The sequence below is a fragment of the Megalops cyprinoides genome, chromosome 18, assembly GCF_013368585.1.
Source record: "Megalops cyprinoides isolate fMegCyp1 chromosome 18, fMegCyp1.pri, whole genome shotgun sequence".
Taxonomy (NCBI): Eukaryota; Metazoa; Chordata; class Actinopteri; order Elopiformes; family Megalopidae; genus Megalops; species Megalops cyprinoides.
Window position 1 is genome coordinate 1,608,303 of NC_050600.1, and position 16,789 is coordinate 1,625,091.

The 16,789-nt window shown below is 44.9% G+C and overlaps 1 protein-coding gene across 1 annotated transcript; it reads left to right on the forward strand.

Moving 5' to 3' along the window:
* Positions 1 to 1,532: 1,532 nt before the first annotated feature.
* On the forward strand, positions 1,533 to 15,397 carry LOC118793535. The gene is made up of 12 exons (XM_036551755.1): positions 1,533 to 1,638; positions 2,243 to 2,904; positions 5,169 to 5,457; positions 5,561 to 5,616; positions 5,742 to 5,984; positions 6,136 to 6,698; positions 8,292 to 8,350; positions 8,911 to 9,675; positions 10,479 to 10,628; positions 11,321 to 11,449; positions 12,744 to 13,502; positions 15,390 to 15,397. The coding sequence occupies exons 1-12, from the start codon at positions 1,533 to 1,535 to the stop codon at positions 15,395 to 15,397; spliced, it is 3,789 nt and encodes a 1,262-aa protein (XP_036407648.1).
* The last annotated feature ends 1,392 nt before the right edge of the window (positions 15,398 to 16,789 follow it).

Consider the following 16,789-nt stretch of genomic DNA (forward strand, 5'->3'; position numbering starts at 1 on the left):
CTAAACCCCCCCTCCTCCCGGAGCTGAGGCTGGTGCTGCTGGGATGGACAGACAGTGGGAAGACCTGCACAGGAAACACCATCCTGGGCAGAAAGGCGTTTCTCACACAGAAATCAACGGAGGAGTGTGAGAGGCAGCAGGGTCATGTCAAAGGGAGGGAGGTGACTGTGGTGGACACACCAGGCTGGAAAAGGATCGCGCCTCTAACGTTTTTCAGGAAGGACATTGTGCGTGGCGTGGAGCTGTGCCCCCCAGGGCCCCATGCCCTCCTGCTGGTGCTCCGCCTGGACAAGGAGGTGGAGGAGGAGTCTCTGGAGGAGCTGCTGGCTCTCCTCAGTGACAGTGTTTGGAGATGCACCATAGTGCTCTTCACCCATGCTGACACAGGGGGCGCCATTGGGCACCGCATCACCAGCAAGAGGGAGGCCCACCAACGGCTTCTGAAAAAGTGCGGGAACAGGTACCACGTTTTTAACAATGTGAACTGGGGCAACAGCTCTCAGGTAACAGAGCTTCTGGAGAAGATCGAGGAGATGGTGGAGACAAACCAAGAAAAATTCTTACCCAGTAGAGATGTCGGTAAAGTGTTATTCACCAAGAGAGAAGAGCAGAGGGGAGACAGAGAGACTCAGAGAGAGGAAACACCAGAGAACAGGGGGATGGAAGGGGAGCAGGAGCAGACGTTGGATAAGGAAGAGCTCCCTCCAGTGGTCAGGAGGAACAGCATTGATCCCCCTCCAAAAAGTGAGTGATGTTGGCACTCTGCTTGCCCTATGAACAGAGCAGGAATACAGAGATTGTATAACATTGGATTAACTCATCTATTTCTCTGCACCATATCAGCTGTTGTAAAACCTACATTTTAGTAAATCCTTACACACACATTCATGAATCCCTCACAGTTCCCCAAACCCACTGCTGAGGGCATTGTATCTCTGAGCCACACACAGCATTGCAGAACAAAATGATATTTTACATGAGCAGCTCTTTCACAGGATCTTTTATTTTATATTATGATTTTCAGAACTGGGTATAAATGTAGGAGAGGACTCTCCTGGGATATAACACACTCATGGTCAACTTTTGGCTGAATCTTATAAAAAAAAAGAAAAATTTACATTGTATGAAGTTTCTGTGTGACAAAAATTAAAACTTTACCAAATAGTATGTGCATGAATATAAAACAGGAAAACTAAGTGTAGACAGAAAATTAAATAAATGATGGAGACAGAAATAAATGAACAATTAAAAATAAATGCTTTTAAAAAACACTTAATTGTCAGCTCATTAGAATATTTATTTTGTTTTTGTCTGTTTATTAAAAGAAGTTTAATACAACCTGATAGGGACTTCTAATTGAAGCCATTCTGGAGTCAAACTGCCCAGCCAACTTTGTGAGCCAAAAAAGTCATAAATCTCCAAAAGTAGGCTCCTGTTTCAGCAGCTGAGTTCCCCCATGCTTTCTCAGTAACACTGTCTCTGTGCAGCAGCGTAGAACTGTGTGTGATCGCTGTGTTTCAGTGGGAGAAGAGATGCCTGAGAAAGAGGGGGTGAAGAAGGAGGAAGAGGAGGAATCAGAGGAGGAAAAGCCCCCACCTGCACCCAGGAGGAGGAACAGTAAAGACCCCCCTCCAAAAAGTCAGTGGTGATGTTGCAGTGCTACTGAAACCACAGAGATCACTGAGATCACATTATCTCTTGAAATCCCTCAGTTCATTGAAACTAGTGAATGTGCTGAAATCACAAATTTATGGCATGGAAATACTGTTAAAATAAAATTCAGATTGCTAAAATAATTTAGATTGTGACAAAGATACAGATTTATACTCAATAATATTTATTATAGCACGATATCAATGATCAGTTTAAGACGGGTTGCTTTATTAAAATTATAAAATGTGGTGTGTATAATAATAATGAGAGCGCAAAATATGGACCTACATAAAATAAAATCAGCTGGTAACAGGTGATTCTAATCTAAACTTGCACACTTATTATTGATGCAAAACCATCTAAAAGGCACTCAGGACCAAACAACAACCAAACCTAAATCCTCTGCCAAAGCTAACTGAACTCTCACTAGCTGCCATTGCTCACCAGAGATCATGTTTCTGAGGTGAGGTGATGTCTTTGATAAATACAGTGGAGAAAGTCTGTAGTTAGAGGCTCATCGCTTGCAGTAGAGTATTCTGCTCTTCATTAGTGATTGACAGGAGGTCTCACAGGGTGTTTTGTGTTGCAGTGGGTGGAGAGACTCCCAGTCTGGTCTCCCCAGCAGCTCCCTGTGTCTCTGAGCTCAGGCTGGTCCTGCTGGGTCGCACTGGGGCTGGGAAGAGTGCAGCGGGAAACACCATCCTGGGCAGAGAGGAGTTTGTGTCCCATGCCAGCTCACCTCCGGTGACCCTGGAGAGTGAAAAGAAGAGAGAGTGTGTTGCCGGGAGACGGGTGTCTGTGGTGGACACTCCAGACTGGTTCTGTCCTGCACTCTCTCTGGGGGATTTGAGGCGGGATGTGGGGCTCTGTTTTAACCTCTCCTCCCCAGGACCCCACGCCTTCCTCCTGGTCATTCCAGTGGGCAGATTCACAGGGGAGGAGAGAGGCGTGCTGGACAGGATCCTGGGAGTGTTTGGGGAGGGTGCAGTGGGACACACCATGGTGCTTTTCACCCATGGGGATGAACTGAGGGACAGGACCATTGAGGACTTTATCCAGACAGGGAGTGAGGACCTCCGCTGGCTGGTAGAGAAATGTGGGAACAGGTATCATGTTCTGAACAATAACAGCATGGGAGATGGCACTCAGGTCACACAGCTACTGCAGAAGGTGGAGGAGATGGTGGCAGGACAAAATGGCAGCCATTACTGCAGTGACACCTACATGAGGGCAGAATCTAAAATCATAGGAGTACAACAGCAGTTACTGACAGAGAGACAGGAGAGAAGGAAGAATGAAGAGGAGAGAGTGAAGGAGAAGAATGAGAAGGAAATGAAAAACTATCGCAGTAGGATGGGGGGAGAGATACAGCAACTGCAGGAGAAAAGGAGAGATCTGGAGGAGAGAATAGCAGAACTGGAGAAACTTCGAGCTGAGGAAAGGAACAAGGAGAAGTGGAGAGAGCTACATCAGCAGCTGAAAGGAGAGCGAGAGAATTTAGACAAGCTGAAGAGAGAGATGGAGGGATTGAGGGAGGAGCAGGAGAGAGAGACAAGAGAAATGGAGGAGAAAAACAGAGAAGAAATCAAGTGTCTCAGAAAGACATATGAAGAAGAGGCCAGAGAGGATGCAGAGAGACACAGAGAGGCCCTCCAGCGGCTCAGCGAGTTAACAGCACAGTCTACTGCAGCCACACAGGAGCACAGAGCAGCTCTGAGACTGAGAGACGAGGAGAGAGACAGACTGGAGACAGAGATGGAGAGAATGAGAGAGAGCTGTGCAGAGAAAGAGAGACAGATAGAGGAGATGAGAGAAAGATATGAGGAGAAAGAGAGAGAGATGGAGAGAATGAGAGAGAGCTGTGCAGAGAGAGAGAGACAGATAGAGGAGATGAGGGAAAGATTTGAGGTAAAAGAGAGAGAGATAAAGAAAGTGAGAGACCACAGTGCAGAGAAAATAATAGAGATGGTGAGAATGCTAGAGAATGCTGAGGAAGAGATGAAGGAGATGGAGAGAGGGGGGGAGAATGTTTGGGAAAATATGAAAGAGATGAAAAGATATCTCCAAGAGCAACTGGAAAAATACCAGAGGATAGTAGATCAGGCAACAGAATTAATGAAGGAGATATGGAGGAAGAGGAGAGAAGGTGGGGGGAGAGAGAATGAAAGGGAAGGAGGGAGAGAAGAGAGAGAGAGGGAGAGAGAGAGAGAGGGGGGGAGAGAGACAGGGAGAGGGAGAGAGAGAGATAGAGAGAGAGAGGGAGAGAGAGGAGCAGAAATGCTGAAAGAGATAAGGTGACAGAGGGAGGAGAGAGGGAGAATAGGAGGAGGAGAAGATTAAGGAGGTTCCGAGTTGAAGGAAAACTCCAACCTATTACAATGGGGTTTTACTTAAGTATGTTCAGAATTATACTATAGAAAAAAAAAATATATATATATATCAAAATGCAAATAACACCATTGACACAGCAGCTCTTAAAATTCACTTATTCATCATTACAGAACCAGTAATAGAATAAATCTATAATTGACTATGTCAGTGTTTCAGGTTTCATGCAGAGGTATATAATTTGCCTCCTCTTATATACATTAAAAAATGTGAAAATCTGTATTAGCAGTAATATGGAGATCAGTGAGAGGAGGTGTAGTATTGCTGCCATTCTGTTCTCTTGAAGCTTTTTTCATGTAAATAAGAGATGTATTGAATGGTAACCATTGGGACTCAGTGCATGGTATATTTTAAATTGTGTAGCAATGAATGCTGTAACACTGTACTCTGAGAGCTACAGGAACACAGCTGTGACACACCAACAGCGCCCTCTGCTGCCAGCCCAGAACAGGGCAAACCACAGCAACAGCACTGATCACTCTGCGTCACCGAGCATCTCAGGCGAGAAAGGAGAGAGACCGAAAACAGACATTAAATATCCTGAGAGACTCACTGAGGATGACACTGTTGTCTGGGAGGAAGGTTTTTGGAAAAAGACCAGGCAGCTATTTAATAGAGAAATACATTTTTTCATGAAATGTGCTGTTTGTATATTGCATGATAAAGAGTGATATCTTTTGTTTACCTAAATGTGCTGTTGGAGTCTCCTGATAGGTGGAGCTAAGGTGATAGAGTCCAGAATCTGTAGGAGCCATTCTCAGAGCCTGTCTCTTTCATAGTTTTTATTATTGTTTTTATTGTTATATTTTACTCACATTGCTGTGTGCTGTCCTGTTGTAAGCTCTCACTAGGTTATGGTCCCACAGCACTTGCCTCAGGTGATGGCACCAGGTTATCATGTTTGATTGTGGCTTTTGCCTTCTTAAGTTTTACTTGGAATCCAGATGTATAAGCAACTTCATGTTTGTTTCATTTCAAATGTTGGATTGTTTGACTATTTTAAATTTTTTTATGCCCTTATGCAATAAATGTCAATAACGTTTTAATAAAGTATTAAATAAATACAAAGAGCCTTGGCTACCTTTGGGAAGAGAACCTTGAAGACACACGACTGGTTTGAGGCCAAGTTGACCGAGATGACTCCTGATATTGTAGCCAAGCGCACTGCCCTTGCCGAGTACAAGCGGTCGCCCACTGTGAAGAGCTTGCAGATTCTCAGGGCCGCCAGGAGCAAGGTTCACCAGTCTGCCAGGCACTGCGCCAGCGAGTATTGGACACAGCTCAGTAAAAACATCCAGACCACCACCGAAATGGGCAACATCGGGGGGATGTACGATGGCATCAGGAGATTCGGACCAGCCCGGAACAAGACAGCTCCCCTCAAATCCTCCACTGGGGAAGTTATCACAGACAAAGGTCAGCAGGTGGTCATTATTATTATTATTATTATTATTATTATTATTATTATTGTTAGAATATTACTCCAACCTCTACTCCAGTACTACTGTGTCCCTCTCAGCCCTTGACACCATCGAATGCCTGCCGATCATGGAAGAGCTTGACACAGAGCCGACGGTAGAGGAGCTCAGCAAGGCCATTGACAACTTGGCCTCAGGTGAAGCCCCAAGGTGTTTGATCTGGTCAGCAGAGACGGCCTTTTCAAGATTCTCCCAAAGATCGGCTGCCCACCACGACTGCAGAGCATGACTGAATCCTTCCTCACTGATATGAAGGGGACTGTGCAGTTCAGTGGCAGCTCCTCTGAGCTCTTCAACATCCGCAGCAGCGTCAAACAAGGCTGCATGCTTGCTCCAACACTCTTTGGGACCTTCTTCGCTCTGCTCCTGAAGCACACCTTCGGCACTGCGACAGAGGGGATCTACCTGCGTACCAGATCAGATGGCAGGCTTTTCAGCCTTGCCCGCCTCAGAGCCAAGACAAGGGTATGCAAAGTCCTTATCAGAGACATGCTGTTTGCTGACGACGCAGCAGTTGCGACACACACGCAGCAAGAACTCCAGTCAGCGCTTCTCCAAGGCCTGCAAGGACTTCAGGCTGACCATCAGCCTGAAGAAGACAAACATCCTGGGATAGGTTACAGAGGCACCACCAGTCATCTCCATCAACGACTACGAACTCAATGTCATCCATCAGTTCACCTACCTCGGATCCACCATCACCGACAACCTCTCCCTGGACACACAAATCGACAAGAGGATTGGAAAGGCAGCTATAACACTTGCCCGCCTCACCACTCGAGTGTGGAATAACCCCAAGCTGACGGTGAAGACCAAGATGGCAGTGTACGACACCTGTGTCATCAGCACATTGCTGTATGGAAACGAGTCATGGACTACTTATGCCAGACAGGAGAGAAGACTTAACACCTTCCACCTGAGAGGCATCCGTCATATCCTGGGCATATCCTGGCAAGACGGAGTGCCCAATGCCGAGGTCCTGTCTCGTGCTGACCCTGCCAGCATGTTCACTCTGCTCAGACAGCGCAGGTTGGGCTGGCTGGGCCACGTCCACTGCATGGAGGATGGCCGCATCCCAAAAGACATCCTCTATGGGGAGCTGGCATCTGGGACGAGAACCAATGGTCGCCCCAAACTGCGTTACAAGGATGTCTCCAAAAGAGACATGAAGCCGCTCGAGTCACTGAGTCCTGGGAGGGCCTTGCAGCTGACCGCACGAGGTGGAGAAGTACCCTGACCCAACACTTCAAGGCAGGGGAAGGGACACTGATGAAGGCAGCAGCAGAAAAGCGGGCAGAAAGGAGCGCGGCAATCCCGACAGACCAGAGACCACATACAGATGCGACCTTTGCAATAGAGACTGCCATTCTCGCAATGGTCTCTTCAGCCACAAGAGACACTGCTGTAGCCGAGCAGTCAGCCAGGACAACTAGGATACATCACCCATGGTGAACTTGACCGATGGAGGCCCATCAAGTAAATACAAATGGATGAATTATTAAAGTGCTATAAATGTAAAATTTTTGTGAAAAAACTTTACCTGAAACAGAAACAGCTGATGTCCTAAAACTTCCATAGCTCCTCAGAATGTCTAAACAAGGTTTAAAACAAGCCATATTGGAGCATCAGAGGTTCCAGCAGAACATTACTGTTATGGAGACTGAATTCCTGCACTGAGAAACCCAAACTACACAAGAAAAGTGAGATATACAATAAAGAAAATAACATTTTCAATAGCAGCAGAACTGCCTTAAACTAGACATTAAGGAAATGAAACCACTGATGACAGAAAAAAGAATTTCCACACGGGCAAGAAAAGGGTTAAAGAATTCAAAAGGGGAAGGGAAGAATCCATAGAGGGAAGTTCTGGTGAGAATTGGCAGAGTGTGCTGGAATAGTATATTAAAAAGAAGGAGCCATTGCTCACTCATATTTGGACACATAGTAAGAACCAAACCTCTTTGTGATTAGACTCTGGTATATATTCTGAGGCATTCTCTTGTACCTAAAACAACTGAATAAAAAATATCAAACAGGTTGAAAGAGAAAGGAAGCTTTTCATTCCCTGTCATCCGGGTGAGTACTTTTTCCATTCTACAAACAGACTGTACCAGGGATTACCCATGTTTACCTGCTGGCTACACTAGGAAGGATCCAGAAACATACCAGACTGCTGTTATAAGTAAATGAAAATGCTGTGAATATTAGAAATTTTCTGAAAGTAAATAGGTACTGTAGAGAAGCTCAGCAACTTCTGTGAGCATGTGAACATTCACTATAGCTGAACACACGCACGCACACACACACACACACACACGCACACACGCGCACACACACACACACACGGAGAGTAAAAGGTGTGAGGCAGAAGTGAACTTGTCTGAAATGCACCTTACTAATATAGCCATTGTTTTCTTTCTTCCCATCAATGATGATGTTAACCAACCTAACCAACCTTAACATGGATAGAACGGCTAAACAAAACTAACTGTTTTAAAAACAGAATGGCTGGCTTAAAATGACATTTGCTGCAGGTCTAACCCACAACCCTCAAACCTCTTTTTTCAGACTTCCTGTGAGCATGTGTCTCTTTCTCTTTCATTTTGTGTCGCTGGTCGCCATTACAGATCTGTTTTTCGGGGGTACACCTGCTCAAAGTTTGCATTGGAGCAATATTTCAGGAATCCTACAAATTGGCCTCATGTCAAATGATCGATCAATCAATCAATCAATTAGTAATTTAATCAATCTGGTGCACTCTGTGAGTTAAAGAAGTATCTGTGCAATTCAGGAAGCTGAAAACGAAAGGGCCTTCATCAAGCCAAAGACGAGTGAGTATAACCCTCGCGTAGATGCTAAGCAAATAATGAAGTGTGATACTGTTTTCCACTAGTGAAAGTGTATTCCTTCAGAAAACAGATGCCTTCTTGTATTTAAAGGAAGACTTCTTTGACTAAAAAACCTATGAATGTGGATGTAAGGAGCCAATATAACTTGCATATGAAACATAACCTCACTGACCTGATTACATGAGCAGCCCAAAATAATGTGGAGCTGACAGCATGGAATACTGACAGTGTAAGTAGCACCTGTGCAATATGAACTGCATCAAAGTACAGAACCTTATGCATATTTTGAGGTTGCAAGTCAAAATTCCTAACGTGTTTCAAATAAAAGGTATTTTTGTGCGACTTCATTCTCACATGAAATTTAGTTTTTGTATGTTATAATGCTCTAAATCCCCATAATATGAAACACATTTGGTAGTTATTTAGTTTAAAATGTTACATACCACATATTTTTCCTCATCAACCAATTAATCCACCTTGTCTGCATCAAAATAACCTCACCATAACTCCCAGGAACCCCCACCCTTCTTTTTTTCTGACAGGTGTGAGAAGAATGGCATCGGCTAAACCCCCCCTCCTCCCGGAGCTGAGGCTGGTGCTGCTGGGATGGACAGACAGTGGGAAGACCTGCGCAGGAAACACCATCCTGGGCAGAAAGGCGTTTCTCACACAGAAATCAACGGAGGAGTGTGAGAGGCAGCAGGGTCATGTCAAAGGGAGGGAGGTGACTGTGGTGGACACACCAGGCTGGAAAAGAATCGCGCCTCTAACGTTTTTCAGGAAGGACATTGTGCGTGGCGTGGAGCTGTGCCCCCCAGGGCCCCATGCCCTCCTGCTGGTGCTCCGCCTGGACAAGGAGGTGGAGGAGAAGTCTCTGGAGGAGCTGCTGGCCCTCCTCAGTGACAGAGTGTGGAGACGCACCATAGTGCTCTTCACCCATGCTGACACAGGGGGAGCCATCGAGCACCGCATCGCCAGCAAGGGGAAGGCCCACCAACGGCTTCTGAAAAAGTGCGGGAACAGGTACCATGTTTTTAACAATGTGAACTGGGGCAACAGCTCTCAGGTAACAGAGCTGCTGGAGAAGATCGAGGGGATGGTGGAGACAAACCAAGAAAAATTCTTACCCAGTAGAGATGTCAGTAAAGTGTTATTCACCAAGAGAGAAGAGCAGAGGGGAGACAGAGAGACTCAGAGAGAGGAAACACCAGAGAACAGGGGGATGAAAGGGGACCAGGAGCAGACGTTGGATAAGGAAGAGCTCCCTCCAGTGGTCAGGAGGAACAGCATGGAAATCCCTCCAAAAAGTGAGTGATGTTGGCACTCTGCTTGCCTTACGGCATTGGGCAGGCTTTCTCAGCAGCAGGGATTCACAGTTTGTACAGCATTGGATTAGCTTATGTTTTTATGTTTTAGTAGATCTTTACTCCCATATTTCTGAAGCCCTCACAGAACCCCAAACTGCTGAGGGCACTGTTCCTCTGAGCCACACACAGCATTGCAGAACCAAACTTTTTAAATGAACAGCTTTTTGACATGAGTCTTTCATTATAATTTTCAGTACAGGGTGTAAATGTAGGAGAGGACTCTCAATGGATATAATATCAATGTGTGTATCAATCAATGCATGAATTCATTTTATAATTACTGCAACAAATCAAATGCCCATAAACGGGATGAGAACAAAGATTTCATCTGACACTGTTACTAACATCTCAGGGATGTCTGCACTTAAGGTTCATTGCTGATATAAACTTGCCGTCAGCAAAACTCCCAGTTATGAAAGCTTTTATGATAAATGAATACCACAGCAGATTGTGGAAGGAATGGCGTCTGTCTGTTGATATAAAGTCTCTGTTCTGGGTGTCCTGAGCAATGTCTCCTGCAGCGTTTGGCAGTGAAGGAACAACTGCAGTGTAGCATAGTGGTTAAGGGCCGGGACTCGTAACTGAAAGGTTGCCAGTTTGGTTCCCCGCTAGAGCAATCAATCGCCATTCGCCTCAGTAAATATCCAGCTGTATAAATTGATAATGTTGTAATAAATAAACTTGCTCTGGATAAGAGTGTCCGCTAAGTGCCAATACTGTAATAATGTAATGTAAAACTGCAGAGAGGGAAGAGGAGACCTGTTTCCAGACAGAAGAGACAGCAATGATGCCTCAGAAAGAGGGGATGAAGAAGGAGGAAGAGGAGGAATCAGAGGAGGAAGAGCCCCCACCTGCACCCAGGAGGAGGAACAGTAAAGAACTCCCTCCAGAAAGTGAGTGGTGATGTTGCAGCACTGCTGAAACCACTGAGATCATTGAATCCCTTACAAACTCACCCAGTAGACAAAAATACTGAGGACCTAAATGTTATATTGTGCTCAGGCAGTTTACTTAATAGTAAAACAAATAAACTTAAAACTCCTGGGGATCCAGTTTCATTTCACACTGAATGTTTTCCTATTATTTTTGTTTGAGGCTATTTTTGTAATTCGTTTCAGTTAGAGCGAGATTGCAATGGAGTGCAGATCCACAGTAAACAATTGTATTTTAGCAATGGTAAAAAGATGCTATTATGGATTAGCTAACAGCAAGTGGATGATCATATTATATATCATTAACACTAGCAAACCAATACCGATAATTAATCGATCTAATGGGTAAACATTTTCATAAACGATTTATAGCATTTGGCCCGCATGATCTGTTTCAGTGTTTCATCATGTGGCTATAATGACTATTATGAGTCATGTGCATGTTGGTAAATAATCTCTGTAGTGCTGTTCCTTACTGACAATGTGCCTCCATCTGTCCACAGTGTCTGGAAGGGAGGGAACAGAGGGAGAGAGAGAGGGGGAGACTCAGACTGATGGAGAGACTCAGACTGAGAGAGAGAGAGAGGGAGAGACTCAGACTGAGAGAGAAGGAAATAAAGTGCAGAGAGATGCAACAGAAAAAGAAAAAGAAGGAGAGGGGCTACACAGGGCTCAGAGGAGGAGAGAAGACCTGGAGATGCTGGCACAGGAGATACCAACCAAGATGGACCCTCAACAGGAAACAGAGGAGCTCACACTTCCTGTTAAAAGATGCAGTGATGGTAAGGATTCTCCAAACTGTGAGTGAGCACAGCAGCTAATCCTTTGGTGTGATCTGAATTAACTACCACATATTTCTGATCCTCTTGCTAAATCCAACATGGAGTATGGCACCTCAACGCTGTAATAGTTTCCTTCAGCGTCATCCTGCAGCGGACCTTTGGACAAAAAACAGGGGAAGCAGAGAGCTTACCTTTAAACTGACAATTGTCCTAAACATTGCCATATTGCATAATTAGCACACTTCCTAATCATACAGAAGATCAGAGGCTGAGACCTGTTTATGTATTTATGGCATGGAAATACTGTTATATAAAATTCAGATTGCTAAAATAATTTAGATTGTGACAAAGATACAGATTTATACTCAATATTTATTATAACACAATATCAATGATCGGTTTAAGACGGGTTGCTTTATTAAAATTATAAAATGTGCTGTGCATAATAATAATGGGAGCACAAAATATGGACCTACATAAAATAAAATCAGCTGGTAACAGGTGATTCTAATCTAAACGTGCCCACTTATTAATGATGCAAAACCATCTAAAAGGCACTCAGGACCAAACAACCACCAAACCTAAATCCTCTGCCAAAGCTAACTGAACTCTCACCAGCTGCCATTGCTCACCAGAGATCATGTTCCTAATGTGATGTCTTTGATAAATACAGTGGAGAAAGTCTGTAGTTAGAGGCTCATCGCTTGCAGTAGAGTATTCTGCTCTTCATTAGTGATTGACTGTCAGGGCTCCCGCCCCCTAGCTGTTGTGTTTTTGTTTTTCCCTGTCCATGTGCCTTTGTTTTCCTTGTGTTCTAGCCCTACCCCGCTCTCCGCCCTGTCTCCGCCCACCTGATTGTCTCCACCCACCTGCCTGCACACCTGCTTCTCATCACCTAATCAGCCCAGCCCAATATCTACCCTGCTTGTCTCTGTGTTGTTTGACAGATCGTTTCAGTGTTTTCTGCCTGTCTCGTTTCCCGCCTGTTTTCCTGTTTGGATTTTGCTGGTTTTTGCCTTGCCTGTTCCTTGACTACGTTTTTGCCTGCCCTCCTGTCCTGATTGCCTGATCTGCCTGCCTTCAAGGTTTGACCCTGCCTGTTTCTGGTTTTGATCCTTGTTTTTCCCCTTGCACTGTCTACCTGGTATTTTGACCCTGCCTGTTTTTGGACTGCCAGCTTGTTTGACAATTCTGCTTATAAACGCCTGGAATTGGAGCACTTGTGGTCCGCGTCTGAGTCCGTGCCTGAGTCCTGACATTGACAGCAAGTCTCACAGGGTGTTTTGTGTTGCAGTGGGTGGAGAGACTCCCAGTCCGGTCTCCCCAGCGGCTCCCTGTGTCTCTGAGCTCAGGCTGGTTCTGCTGGGTCGCACTGGGGCTGGGAAGAGTGCAGCAGGAAACACCATCCTGGGCAGAGAGGAGTTTGTGTCCCAGGCCAGCTCACTTCCGGTGACCCTGGAGAGTGACAAGAAGAGAGGGTTTGTTGCCGGGAGACGGGTGTCTGTGGTGGACACTCCAGACTGGTTCTGTCCTGGATTCTCTCTGAGGCAGATGAGTTGGGATGTGGGGCTCTGTTTTAACCTCTCCTCCCCAGGACCCCACGCCTTCCTCCTGGTCATTCCAGTGGGCAGATTCACAGGGGAGGAGAGGGGCGTGCTGGACAGGGTCCTGAGAGTGTTTGGGGAGGGTGCAGTGGGACATACCATGGTGCTTTTCACCCATGGGGATGAACTGAGGGACAGGACTATTGAGGAGTTTATCCAGACAGGGAGTGAGGACCTCCACTGGCTGGTAGAGAAATGTGGGAACAGGTATCATGTTCTGAGCAATAACAGCATGGGAGATGGCACTCAGGTCACACAGCTACTGCAGAAGGTGGAGGAGATGGTGGCAGGACAAAATGGCAGCCATTACTGCACTGACACCTACAGGAGGGTAGAATCTGAAATCATAAAATTAAAGGAGCAGTTACTGACAGGGAGACAGGAGAGAAGGAAGAATGAAGAGGAGAGGGTGAAGGAGAAGAATGAGAAGGAAATGCAGAACTATCGCAGTAGGATTGGGGGAGAGATACAGCAACTGCAGGAGAGGATCAGAGAACTGGAGGAGAGGATAGCAGCGCTGGAGAAACAGCTGAAGGAGGAGAGGAACCAGGAGAAAAGGAGAGAGCTGGAGGAGGAGCTCGAAAGAGAGCGAGGAAATATTGCAAAGCTGAAGCGAGAGAATCAGGAACTGAGAAAGAAACAGGACAGAGAGGTTCGAGCCATGGAGAAGAGACACAGGCAGGAGATTGCAAAGCTCACACAGACATATGAGGAGCAGGCCAGAGAGGAGGCAGAGAGACACAGAGAGGCCCTCCAGCAGCTCAATGAGTTAACAGCACAGTCTACTGCAGCCACTCAGGAGCACAGAGCAGCTCTGAGACTGAGAGACGAGGAGAGAGACAGACTGGAGACAGAGATGGAGAGAATGAGAGAGAGCTGTGCAGAGAAAGAGAGACAAATAGAGGAGATGAGGGAGAGAGATGAGAAGAAGGAGAGAGAGATAGAGAGAATGAGGAAACAGGTAAAGGTACTCCAAAAAAAGTTCTGAGAGAAAGGAGGAAAATGTGAGAATGCTGTGAGAGGAACTGGAAAAATATCAAGGGTTAGCAGCTCAGGCAACAGGAGTGATGAAGCAACCACAGCAAGGCATCATGGGAGAATCCCAGTTTGAGTAGGACAAGAGAAACACTGCAGAGACTGAGAGACCTCACTACAGAGTTCACTGCAATATTAAAAGGAGAAAGTGAGGAAAAAGAAGAGAGGGAAAGAAAGGAGAGAGAGAGAGAGAGGAGGGAGCAGGGAGAGAGAGATTGAGGAGCGATGGAGGAAGAGGAGAGAACATGAGGTGAGAGGGATTGAAAGGGATGGAGGGAGAGGAGAGAGAGAAAAGAGTTAGAGAGAGGTGAAAGGGAAGATGGGAACAGAAGGAGAGGAAGGGGAGAGGAGAAGAGAGGGGAGAGAGAGGAAGTGAAACACAGGGAGAGGTGGTGACAGAGGGAGGGAAGGAGGAGACTAGGAGGAGAAGATTAAGGATGTCAGAACTGAGAGAAAATCCCAGCCTTATACAATGGGGTGTTACTTGAGCATGTTCATAATTACAGTATAGAACATTTACATGAACAGAATATACATTAATACAAACAACATCAGACACAGCAGTTCTTAAAATTCTCTAATTCATCATTACGGTACCAGTAGTAGAACAAATCTTTAAAATAGTGTGTTTCAGGTTTTGTGCACGGGTATATAAACACTGTTTGCTTCCTCTTGTACTGCAATATGGAAATAATGTGAAATACTGTATTAGCAAATAACGTGGATATCAGTGAGAGGAGATGTAGTATTGGGGGCAATCTGGCATTCTGTTCTCTTGAAAGTTTTTTTTGACTTTCACTGATTCATTTACCTGTTTCTTGTAAATAGACGTATTGCGTGGGACTTAATGAATGAGATATTTTTAGTTTGATGACATGTATTTAGAATGTATTTCGTAACACTATACTATGAGCACTACAGGAACATAGTAGTGACACCAACAGCGGCCTCTGCTGTCAGACAAAAACAGGGCAAACAGACCAGGCAGTTACTTATATTGTAACATATAGAGAAATACATTTATTCATGAAATATGCTGTTTATATGTTGTATGGCAAGGAGCGGTATCTTTTGTTTGCCTGAATGGTTTACCTGAAGGTGCTACAGTCTACAGTCTGTCAGAGCCTGTCTCTTTCATAGTTTTGTTGTTTTTATTGTTATATTGTGTACACATGGCTGTGTGCTGTCCTGCTGTAACCTCTCACTAGGTTATGGTCCCACAGCACTTGCCTCAGGTGACAGGACCAGGTTATCATGTTTGATTGTGACTTTTTCCTTCTTAAGATACACTTGGAATCCAGATTTATGAGCAACTTGTATGTTTGTTACATTTCATTTTAGATTGCATTACATTACATTTCCTTTGTTAATATTTTTAATTTTTCATGCATTTGTGATAGAAGTGTTTGGGTGCATGTGTGCACAAACTAACCCACAGCCCATGCAAGAGGGGCCTTTTGCTTTTATTTTTCACTTTTGATCTTAACCTCATATTGTAAAGGAGGGCGTCCCCTTTAACTGAGGGCGGCCCCTTCCCTGTCCATGCAAAGCCATACGGACGATCAGCCAATCAGAGCACAGCGTACAACAGCAAGACGAAAGGGGAGAAAACAAGTTAGAGCAGGACACCAAATGGCAATCGTGAGAAGGCATTAAGTTACCCTTGTGTAGTTAGTAAAGTGTTACACCTTTTCCTGTGTGCGTTCATGACTTTAAAGTAAGTAAATTTGCTTACGAAGTTCTCTGTTACCGTGTGCTGTAAGCTTGTGTCGTTGTTACCCATGTTACTTCTCACTTACTACCGAGTACAGCGGGGATAGCCCCCCGAAGTTGTTTTCAGTTAGCGTAATTGTTTAGATGTTGTTACGCTTAGAGTAATATTTTCAGACATCCACCATAATCAGTAATGTTGAGAAATGAATATTATAACGCGTAGAGACGATTAATACGCATAAACTCTACTCTACGTGAATGTAAATATGTCCCGGTGTGTAGTATGCAAGCTTACGCTGTGTGACTGTATTGCGCCCCGTCTTGTATAGAAGTATGTCAGTTATGCCATTTCTGATTGCACGATTGTACATATCATAACACTGTGTAGTTTGCTGTGTTGCTTGCCCAGTGTTATGTGTCTGTATAGTGACAAAGTTATAATTGTATAATGCTGTAGAACTAATATTATGTATATCTGCCTTTTGTTCAGACCACATACCCACAAATACCTCCAAACCTGCAAAGTGGTCAAGACTATGCCAATACCCATTAAACGAGTTTAAAGGATCAGATGTGCCCTGTTTCCCTGTGTTCTGACCGACACTCCGTGGCGACGGCCAACCCCCACCCTTGAACCAGTACACACCCTCCACCACACATACTTTATGAAAACAAAGCTACCTCTTTTTATATGGAATTAAGTTGGGGGTGTCTCCAGCATTAGCTTGTCATTGACACCCCTCAATGCACTGACTCAAATGCATTACAATATTTATTTTAGTCATTAAGGGGCACTGTGGTACAGTTGGGGAACCTGAGATGAGCAGAGTTGAGACAGTTCCTCTTCTCCTCAGCCTGCAGTGTCAGTACCTTCTATTGCTTCATCTGAAGGGAAAATTATAACAGGTTTATAACAGATTAACAGATTTATAACAGATTAAAACTTTTTGATCTTTTAAAACTTTTCTGTAAAATGAGAAACAAAGAA